The sequence below is a fragment of the Phalangium opilio genome, unplaced genomic scaffold (assembly GCF_054372755.1).
Source record: "Phalangium opilio isolate 3A_F unplaced genomic scaffold, DU_Popi_V2 ptg000009l_1, whole genome shotgun sequence".
In the NCBI taxonomy this organism is placed as follows: Eukaryota; Metazoa; Arthropoda; class Arachnida; order Opiliones; family Phalangiidae; genus Phalangium; species Phalangium opilio.
The window spans coordinates 15,917,120-15,927,815 of NW_028324146.1; the positions used below are offsets into that span (position 1 = coordinate 15,917,120).

General features: G+C 36.5%; 3 protein-coding genes across 6 annotated transcripts; 1 reads left to right on the top strand and 2 right to left on the bottom strand.

Moving 5' to 3' along the window:
* Positions 1–1,129: 1,129 nt before the first annotated feature.
* Positions 1,130–1,804, top strand: LOC149716516 (uncharacterized). Its single transcript, XM_089843945.1, has 2 exons — positions 1,130–1,449; positions 1,507–1,804. The coding sequence occupies exons 1-2, from the start codon at positions 1,253–1,255 to the stop codon at positions 1,715–1,717; spliced, it is 408 nt and encodes a 135-aa protein (XP_089700071.1). The 5' UTR covers positions 1,130–1,252; the 3' UTR covers positions 1,718–1,804.
* A 713-nt stretch (positions 1,805–2,517) lies between these two features.
* Positions 2,518–5,938, bottom strand: LOC149716517 (uncharacterized). 2 transcript variants are annotated; one of them, XM_089849313.1, is made up of 6 exons: positions 5,053–5,938; positions 4,454–4,946; positions 4,140–4,199; positions 3,816–4,048; positions 3,549–3,708; positions 2,518–3,481 (listed from the first exon to the last, which is right to left on the bottom strand). In XM_089849313.1, exons 3-6 carry the CDS (start codon positions 4,159–4,161, stop codon positions 3,342–3,344), a joined length of 555 nt encoding a protein of 184 aa, XP_089705439.1. In that variant the 5' UTR covers positions 4,162–4,199; positions 4,454–4,946; positions 5,053–5,938; the 3' UTR covers positions 2,518–3,341. The 2 variants fall into 2 exon arrangements, with proteins under 2 accessions (XP_089705439.1, XP_089705438.1); XM_089849312.1 differs by having other exon boundaries at positions 4,454–5,938.
* On the bottom strand, positions 5,932–10,684 carry LOC149716518 (uncharacterized). Of its 3 annotated transcripts, none has more exons than XM_089849311.1 (6): positions 10,453–10,684; positions 9,297–9,880; positions 7,738–9,206; positions 7,420–7,622; positions 7,117–7,353; positions 5,932–7,061 (listed from the first exon to the last, which is right to left on the bottom strand). In XM_089849311.1, the coding sequence occupies exons 2-3, from the start codon at positions 9,334–9,336 to the stop codon at positions 7,741–7,743; spliced, it is 1,506 nt and encodes a 501-aa protein (XP_089705437.1). In that variant the 5' UTR covers positions 9,337–9,880; positions 10,453–10,684; the 3' UTR covers positions 5,932–7,061; positions 7,117–7,353; positions 7,420–7,622; positions 7,738–7,740. The 3 variants fall into 3 exon arrangements, with proteins under 3 accessions (XP_089705437.1, XP_089705436.1, XP_089705435.1); XM_089849310.1 differs by having other exon boundaries at positions 5,932–6,609; positions 6,904–7,061; positions 7,738–9,880; XM_089849309.1 differs by having other exon boundaries at positions 7,738–9,880.
* Between the last annotated feature and the right edge of the window lie 12 nt (positions 10,685–10,696).

A 10,696-nucleotide genomic window follows, 5' to 3' on the forward strand; every position in this document is an offset into this window, starting at 1 on the left:
GAATATGCGAGAACTTTAATATTGTTCTCCGGTTTCGACACGTTTAATTTGAACGTTAAAAACCGGCGATTATTCGAAATTTCTAATCCTTAAGGATGAGTTTTGGTTTTCTTTTAAATACTCGATTAAGTAAATCCGTTTTCGAATGGTGATCTTATATTTCCAGATAAAACCAAATTCATTCAATAATATCACGTTTATAGCTTACTTTAATATAATTTTTTTCAATCGTGATTAGGGTAATTTACGAAGGAAATAAATTGAACTTTGACGACTTTTCCAAATTAATTACTGCGGCTGATGTTTTCATAGTGCGTGAAAGAGAAATGAGACTAAAATTTAACTCTACTGATAAAATAATTTCTCATAATCCTTAATATTTGTTAGAATGCTCCTTTTATTCTGTTTCCCATGCCACGTGCATTATTCGGTGGCCGACACGAATATTTCAGTCCGTCTCCGGTGTTCGATACTGCCAGGACGATTATCGTGACCGGCGCCCCGAAGAGAGTCTTGTCAACTTCCTTGTCTTTCTTAAATATGGAAACTCCAGTATTTTTCGCACCATAAACATTTCATTCACCACGCAATTCATTAATTTTAATTCTCGATTCAATTAGGTGTTGATTTTTATTGTGTTCACTTGGGTTCTTCTGTCACTTTTACTCGTCGCTCACTCTATCGTAACCAACAAATACAAATCGATGCCCACCAAGAATGTTTTCAAGAAAATCGCCCGAGAAACCCTAGAAAATGCCTGGGAAAACGCGTCGCTCTTCTGCGCTGAACGTACGCGATTAAGCGCTCGCTTAAATTTAAATAATCAGACATAATTATGTTCCCTACAGCGATTCCCTCTGTTTTGCCCCACATTACATGTCGGTTGCTCTCTGCGTCCTGGCTGATCGGAGTGACTTTCATTCTGTTTTTCTTGGGTTGTTTCTTACGGACGGAGTTCACGACGGAAAGCTACAATCGCATCGACACCTTCTCGGACTTGATCAAATCGGAAATTCCAATTATAATTGTGAAAAATGGTGGAGCTTTCGACCATCTGAAATATTTGGTCAATAGGCGATAAATGATAAGTTCCTCTATTTTTCTGACCTAACTGGTTTCGTATCTACAGGCTGCCCAGGACCGAGAGGTTAAGAAATGGCTATACGCACTCGATCAGGAGAAAATAGTCACTAGTGTTTCGGATTACCTGACTCGTGATGGATACCTGCCTATTCTTTTTGGGAAGAATGCTATGATCCTAGAGGACATCTATCTGACTTGGATAGCGGGAGAATTCCTCAAATTAGATCCCGAGAGTAAAAAGTTCTTTTCGGACAATGAAGGATTCTATTTTTCGGAGTACGAAATTAGCTTCGAGTATTTACACTTCGTTTTCAACAACTCTTGGCTAAGAAGCAGTCCGCAATTACAAGAAAACCTCCAATTGAGGTCGATACTGTTTTATATTTAACTGATTAAGAGGCTAGACGAATGTTTTCATTACAGCGTGGAACCGATGTTTGAAACGCAAGCATTGAATTATCTGGATTTTGAAAGGCATCATTTAATTGAACAAGTCAAGTGGAAGAAACCGTCAAAAAGCACGGCTGATTTGAACCTGAGTAGCGTCACGGTTCCTTTCTACTTTCTTTTCATACTATTGTCAGGAACAGTAGCCGCTGTCACCACCGAAATAATCTTCAACCTCTTTGCTTAAAGAAGCAAAATCTAGCAATGATTCATACGAAATCGAATTTTGCGACATAGCAAAACATATATTTTGAACATCAAATTGTAATACACGTGTTACATTACTTTTAATCCACCCTAACTTATAGACGTTAGTAGTGCACTAATGATGTCAATCATTTTCACTCTATTTTGAACTTAAGTAGAATTCGAAATAAGACTAAATTAATTGGATTGCTTTAATTAAAATTGTCAATGATATTGTTATGGTTTTCTTTTAATCAAAGAACTTAATAAAAGTTTTTGACTCGTACGGCAAAATTACGTTATAGTTACCGCTTGAAACTTGGAAAATGACACAAACTGGATTTTAATTTCTTGGTAACGATAGAAACAAACAATATTTGCGTTTCAAATGTAATATACTATTAAAATATTCAAGTTCTTGGAGAATAAATTGTACTAAAGTCTAAATTGTAAAAATAAAAACTTGCCTCTATTATTTTGCCTAATCAATATAACGTCTACTGTCACGAATTCCCACGTTCTACCTTTACGATAATTGCAAAAAAGCGACCAAGCTTTAGGTTTTTCCAACCATCGAAGGGATAAAATTAGTTCAGTTTTTGGGCGTTCACGGGAGTGTTTCTTAACGTACACGCTGGAGGTTTTTGGATGTATTATTTACAAAGGTTTAAACCAGGTTTACCTGCTATTTAATCACGACGTTAATGTACTGGTTAAATCAAAATTTTAAAATTATAATTTAACATATAAATTTTTTATTATATGTTGATGTTCAAAAGCACTATAATTTGGCAATTTTTTCTTTACTGTTATAATTCTTTTGTCGATTTTCGGTTTCCGAAATTAGGCTCGGACTTTGGATTTTTCCAGGAACACAAGCATACACAGACACAAGTTACACAAAATTACTAGAAAATGGAGAATATAGCTAAACAAAATTACTTGCTTAACAAACTGATTAACTTTTTATCGCCGGCCGCGTTTAAAAATAAAATATTTTCTAATGTCGTTTTCATGCGCAATTATTTTTGGGTACTCATTCTATGTTCAGACTTCTTCGCACCCAGCAAACACAAATGATTCCCAGAACATTCCCAGAATCTTGGAGATTTATGATATTCAGATATAATACGCCAAAAACCCAATATGATTAATATGGAACATTCCAAAGGTAACCAAATGTCTTCATTTTCCATGTTCTCAAGACATTCCAGATAGATCAATCGCAGTATTGAATGGATATTCCACGTATGTTGCATGGGCTTAAATTAAGTCCCAATTAGACACTGGGTATATTCTAGGAAAATCCATTCGTATTCGTGGATATTTCAGGTAGGTACTATTAACATCAGTTTGAAGTAAGAATAATTATATAGTTTTTTTGGAATATTCTGGGAATATCATTAAAAATCCTCAAGATATTAAAGGCGTATTTGAAATTTACGCAATTATGACGTCATACTCTAAGAAGCTTTGCTGGAAAGCTTAATTTGTTCATGCAAAAATCTAATTCACGGGAATTCACAAGTAAAGAATTAATTTTATTCAGAATAAAACAGTTGAATAACGTCTAACGCAATTTAAAAAGTGCTTTCATTAAATTGAGTGAACACATGAATTTTCAATTATTGCGGTCTATTTCTTTTGGAAGCTGTTTCAGCTTTCGATTTCACTCTGTCCGCAGGGTGCGCAAACCAGGACTTGACATTCATTTCTATTTCAGATAGGGTTGATCCTCTGAAATTTTTCAAACTTCGAATCGTTTCTGTAAAAGAAACAGATAATTAATTCTCTGAATATTAGCCAAAGGAAATTAGGTTAAATTGTCTCACCAATTATTATTTTGATTCGACGTAAATTCATCAAAACGCGTTTTCCTATTCTTCCCGCCCAGCTGTATTCCTTTGCAAAATCATCGATGAAAACGTGACCAAAAATTCGTTTTACACAGTCGTAAAGAGTAACACCACCGAATTGTTTTAAGTATCCTCTCTTCAATACAAAGCAATTAAAAATTAATTGGTGTTAACGTATACTGCATGCTTAATCAATAACTTAATTAAGATAGTTAAAAAACGATATATAAATGATCAACCTACTAATTTAGTAACATTCTCAACTGAGCTTAGGGCGACTTCCAATAAACTCAATTCCCCTTCAGTCGTTAAAGGAAACCCAAACATCTCTTGAATCTCATTAGTTTCTTCCACAGATACGGTAACTGACTGGTTGCTACTGTGCACGCTCTTTAGAATGATTTCCAAAATCTCCAGCATATGCCTTTGATTTGATTTACTGATTTCCTGATTTCTGTTAACGTTACGGCACAATGCTATAGAAATGATATAAAATCTGAAAATGTGTTACGAACACCAAAGCCAATATTTGGTGAATAAGGGTGTACTTTAAAATACAATACTTACATTCGTTAAAAGTATTAAGCATTCCATTTAAACCATTATCCTTCGAGCCGTTAAGTTCACCTGCAAAAGAAATTTCATAAAAATGGTAATCACAGTATTTCAAAAAAAGTTATGATATCTGGTGGGAAATATTATAATATTACTTTTCAAAATGTATTAGTAAAATAATTCTAAGTCCAATTTCTCTAGATCTAATTATTGTTGTACATTTTTCTTAGTCAAATATTTCAGTAAAATTTAATTATAACAATTTTTACCAATACTTTTACCAGACACAAATTTCCCTCCAGTCCACAGCAATCATAAAAAATTACCTCTTATTTTGAGTGAATGTTTTTTGATGGTTGAACCACCTTCAGCGAGTATCTATGTTCATAAGTTTTTGGGGATTGTCCTTGTCGAGACATTCCTGGGGACTGTCTACAGCTAAATATTTCTGGGGACCTACGTTCAGATGTTTTCGTAGAGGCTCGACGTCGAGATACTTCTGGGTTCTGTTTCCGTCCAGATATTTCAGGGAATTGTTCTTGTAGAGCTCTTTCTTGATATCGTCTATGTTCAGACTTTTCTGAAGAGCCATGCCCGCGTTCTAGTAAACTGCGATCAGAAATCCTTGGAGAGTGTGGGTATTGACTATCAGAAATCCTTGCAAAATTTTCGCGGTCGGAAGTCCTTGGAGAGCCTCCGCGATCGGAAATCCATGCAAAATTTCCGAGATTTGAAGTCCTAGGAGAGCCTCCGCCATCCGAAGTCCTAGGAGAGGTATACTCCTATTGGATAGAATCCCGTTGGACCGAATTCAGATTTCTAAAATTGTAGCCAAATTTAAAACAATTTATAGCCCAAGGAGCGATTTTCTGCTGAATGGGAATATTAATATGGAAGAGCTTTCGACTGAATGAGATGGGTTTACACATATAAAATCATAGCGTTTTCTTGAGTTGCCGAGCTCCAGTAGGGCAATGGTTAAAGTGATTTGGATGATCGAAGAAGTTAAGCAGCATCGAGCGCCGTCAGTACTTGGGAGGGAGATCTCTTCCGTTAGGTAAGGTTAGGTTAGGGTTAGACAATTTCAAAAATGAAAGGCATTTATTGAAATTTATTGAAGAACGTAATTGGTGAACATACATATTATTTGCTTCAAAATCAAGAAGTTTAATAAGAATATTAATTTTATTTTTTGGTCTGGTCTGGTTAGGTTTGGTTAGGTTAGGTAAGGTTAGGTTAGGTTAGGTTAGGTAAGGTTAGGTTAGGTTAGGTTTGGTTTGGTTTGGTTAGGTTAGGTTAGGTTAGGTTAGGTTTGGTAAGGTTTGGTTTGGTTTGGTTTGGTTTGGTTAGGTTAGGTTAGGTTTGGTTAGGTTAGTTTAGGTTAGGTTTGGTTAGGTTTGGTAAGGTTAGGTTAGGTTAGGTTTGGTTAGGTTTGGTAAGGTTAGGTTAGGTTAGGTTTGGTTAGGTTAGGCTAGGTTTGGTAAGGCTAGGCTAGGTTTGGTAAGGCTAGGCTAGGTTTGGTAAGGTTAGGTTAGGTTAGGTTAGGTTTGGTTAGGTTAGGCTAGGTTTGGTAAGGCTAGGCTAGGTTTGGTAAGGTTAGGTTAGGTTAGGTTAGGTTAGGTTAGGTAAGGTTAGGTTAGGTTAGGTAAGGTTAGGTTAGGTTAGGTTAGGTTTGCTTTGGTTAGGTTTGGTTAGGTTTGTTTAGGTTAGGTTAGGTTTGGTTAGGTTTGGTTAGGTTTGGTAAGGTAAGGTTAGGTTAGGTTTGGTTAGGTTTGGTTAGGTTAGGTTTGGTTAGGCTAGGTTTGGTAAGGCTAGGTAAGGCTAGGTAAGGTTAGGTTAGGTTAGGTTTGGTTAGGTTAGGTTTTGTAAGGCTAGGTTAGGTTAGGTTTGTTTAGGTTAGGTTAGGTAAGGTTTGTTTAGGTTAGGTTAGGTAAGGTTTGTTTAGGTTAGGTTAGGTTAGGTTAGGTTAGGTTAGGGTTCGTTAGGTTAGGTTAGGTTAGGTTTGGTAAGGTTAGGTTAGGTTTAGTAAGGCTAGGTTAGGTTTGACAATTTCCAACAATGAAAATTAATTACTAAAATTTACTGAAGAATGTTATTGGTGAACATAAATATTATTTGCTGCAATATCAAGAAGTTTAATTAGAAAATCAATTGAAAAATAGGAATGAAAGGAAAATTCATGATTGGAAAACCGCCCAAATTGCGGTATTCGGTCTAATGGGATTCGGTCGAACAAAACATTCGATCCATTGGGATTCGACCCAATGGTAGACAATCCTAGGAGAACCTCCGCGATCGGAAGTCCTTGGAGAGCCTCCGCGATTTGAAGTCCTTTGAGAGCCTCCGCGATCGGAAGTCCTTGGAGAGCCTCCGCGATCAAACGTCCTTGATGAATGTCCACGTTGAAAGATATTGGAAGTACGCTGCTTACAATATTTTGGAGTGATACGAGAAGTTTGGTGTAGATTACTTTTCTCTGAAACTAAAACAAGAATGTAATATAAATATAATATTAGTGAAGTGCTTTCACATCGATATTCTGAGTAGAAAATACCATCACTTAAAGGGGCTGGCCGGAGCTGTTGGGGTGAAGGGGGGTCAAACTGTTGGTTAGCATATTGCTTTCCCGCCCACCGCGACGGTGGCGCCATTTCTTATGGCCAAAGAGCTGGGTGTTTTCCCCCTGAACTAAGGGCGGACTTCACCTCAACAGCGTCGGTTAGCCCCATTAAGCTGTGAAAAGGAATTATTTTTTCATAACTTGGAAGATCACGACCTTGTGACTGGTTGCGGGAATATTTATCACTAGGATCTAGATACAGAAATGTTTAATAAAAATTAAACTACAAAGAGCTTTAGGAGATGACCCTTAATTCTTCCATTTTTTTCTGGATTCAGTGGCCTTGTGTCCGGCGTTTACACGTGTAATTTTGTCTAAAGAGATAAATTATTATTTTATTTTTAAAGATTTATTTTTCTTAAATCCAACCCTTCCTATTCGAAGTAGATGTGATCACTGAATTAAGAACAGGAAGTTCGTGGATTTTTTGGTGTGATTCTGGCTGTAGTTCATCATCCTCAGATTCCGACTCAACTTCACTTGGCTTAACACATTTTAATGTTTTCTTTAGTTTTCTTTTGCCGGGTCCAGTTTCATATTCGCTTGCCGATATGTCAGTATCTTTGACATATTTTACCATCTTCTTGTTGGCTTCCGCGTATGTTTCTGAAATAATTGAACGATTATCATAAAAATATTATAAAAACGAAATTCAAAATTTAAAATATTTACCCAAGGTATAAATTATTTTGATTTCGTAAGTTTCCCATTCTTCAATAACTGGTGGTGTTTCTTATTCGCTAGGCGTGTGGCAACTTTGTCGCCTGGCCAGTAACATTTGGTTTAGAGATCTTCCGCATAAATCCAAGATTCTGGAACTCCCGTTACTCCATTAATAAATTCTATAGTTTTGAAGCCATGGCCCATCTAGCTGCCTGTAAATGGTTTTTATTAATTTATTTTAAGATTAAATAGTTTAAATTAATGATGCAATATTAAAAATTCGTAGAGGTATTGGGCGTTTAAATAACAACAATATCTACGCCCTACCTTTTAATCAGTAGTATTATGTAGAAGTCTCATTACGACAAACGCATTTGAACCATTTATCGGATACTTGATAGCTTTCGCTATAACTTCAGAAATAGACCATTTCATTAGAGCCGATAATTGTGTAACTCGGTAGACACCGACTTTGGATGATTGGCATGGAGTTATAAAATAGTCTTCTACGGTAAAAAATCTTTTTCTGACTATAAACTTCTTCGATAAATCATTTTCGTGACAAGCGATATTTTCAATGGTCACGATTGAAGAATCCTTTAAGATGCAGCATTGATCACGTTTTGAGGTCGAAAGTTGAAAGTCAAACAATATAGCCTTTTTGTATTGAGGGTCACTACACCCCTCTATAAGTGGTCCATCTTCATGGGCCACGTGAAATGAAATCTCAGTCTTAACTTTTAACCCACTGTCAATTCGCCTTTCTTCTGTAATGCGATTAACTGCCTGTTTTAACGCGTGGCCAGTATTGGCAATTTTATTTTTTAAAGTATAAAGATAATTCTCAAACTGAAAGGCACTGAAGGCATCTAGATGGCCGTATTTGGTACAATCCCTAGCTAAATGTAGTAAACCGTGTACGTTGTACGAAATTAGATGTTTGCCATAAATAATGCCATAAATTTGAATAAAATACTTGAGTAATTTATCAGCGAAATCTAACATTTCAACCGTTTGCTGGGGTGTGGCTAGAATACGAATTGCCACGTGTAACGTTCTAAAATGTTCGTAGTGAGCTTTAGGAAGAACATTACGCAAAACTACAAGGCCTGAATAAAGCAAAAACTGACGAAATTCAGTGGCCTTAAATCTCTCGACATCTTTCAACGATCGCGGTTTGCGCACAAATTCCGTACACGTTACTGCAGCTAAAGATTCTAAGCGAGTTGAAACCTCCATTATCTGATCGGGCCTAAATTTATAAAGACGGTTTTTACCTTCGCTCCCCATCCATAATTTTAATGTTTTTTTCACAACCCCTAAACAAACGAGATGCATATAATCTAATGGAAAATCATCGACTATGTCAATGTTTGATAAATTTTCTAAAATACTCGTTCCGTGGTGGTGACCTGCTTGAGATTTACTTCTAAAATTAGCGTCTGTTCGTAGATCAACTTCAACTGAAGGAAAACAGAGTCTTTTTCTACGTCTAACTCCCGCTTGAGTGCATTTGTCGCAACCGTAGTAACCATTATGTCCCTTAACTTTACGAATAAATGCCCTCGCCGGAGTGTCACATACAAACCCTAATATTTTGACCGATTTTAGTGTGTTGTTTATTATTAGACCATTTTCTACTAGAAGTGAGGCTTCGGTTATAAATGAAGATAAATATTGATCTGAGCATTTAGGTTTGCTCAATCCGTGAAATAGACCTATAACGAAGGGCTTCGAGTTCGGCACTGAAGAAATTGAACCCAATATTGGCCAAAAGTTACTGGTGGTACTTGTTCCTATAGGTAAACCATCTATGTTAATCAATATTTTCAATATTGAAACCGTTAAAGCATGATCGGGCTGACAGCTGATCATGAAACGAATACCGGCTTCTAGTCCAAAATGAAAGTAATGACCAGGAGGCATCACTTCAACAATCGAAGATCTAGGTGTTTGTAATAATGTTCGAGAGTCTCCGGGAAGTTCTTTAAAACAACTGTGCTTATTCAAAATTTTAAGTAGACTGCTTACAGCATTCTTACTGATTCCAAAACACGTCACCCATCTCGCTAGGTTTGCTCTTTAATTATCGGCATCAGTACCGCGAAGATTTTCAAAGAAATCATTATCATCATCATTTGGGATAAAATCAGTATTATCATCGCTCAATTTGTCTTCTTCGCAATTTTCGAACTCAAGTGCCCCAACGCCATCCTCTCTTTCTGGAGAGCAGTCACTAATTTCATTTGCCATATCTTCGTTACCACTACCGTCTTCGCTATTGAGATCATTACATTCAAAATGTATATCTGGTCTTTCATTTGAAACCAAACCACCAGCATCGCCTCCATTTATTTCCTCGTATTGAAAAACCGTGTCTTGATGACTTTCATTTGTAATGTTACGAATTAGCCTGGATCGATGTCGTGAAGACAATGTCGATATCAGCTTGTACCTTCCTTTCGGCATTCTACCACAATATTAACGATAGCAAACGTTAATGTTTTAAAATCTAGCCTGAGCCGTGCTAATGTGTAATTTGAAAAAGTAGTTTCTCAGAATAAATTATAAAGAACTAAACAGCCACTAAGAAATATTGCCTAGGTTTAGCAACCAGATTGGGAACTGGCTCGAGACTCGACGTCGGTAGCACCGGCTGTTTACTCAGCTTAGAGAGAAGAACTGCAGCCTTAATGTTATTATAACAACTAGCCTGTTTGAAAACTTGGACGGGACTCACGGGAGTACTTTCAATTTGACTAAAATATGTTGTTTTTAAAACCATATCAATCTTCCCACAACAAAGATGACGCCCACCCAATATCTCAAGTTAACTAGCAAGTTTTAAGCAAACAACGTACTTATAAAATAATTAAAAGCAAATTTACCTTTTAATATTATCAAAAACTTCAAGTGCAAACGTAAATGCCTTAAAACCATATCAGACTTCCCACAACAAAAATGACGCCCACCCAATATCTCAAGTTAAATAGCAGGTTTAAGCAAACAACGTACTTATAAAATAATTAAAAGCAAATTTACCTTTTAATTGTATCAAAAACTTCAAGTGCAAACGTACGCCTGATATGACGCGAAGAAATACAGATAGAAACGTTTGATAGCCGGCGAAGAAGATTAACAACTGCGGAAATAACGATTAACTATACAGATTTTAAAATGGCGTCGAACAAAAACCAGTCAACCAGGCGAAGACTAGAGGTAACGAGGTTGAGGAAGTGAGGAACTAAGGGCTAGCGACTCTAGTCCGAAGCACGTGGACGTTCTT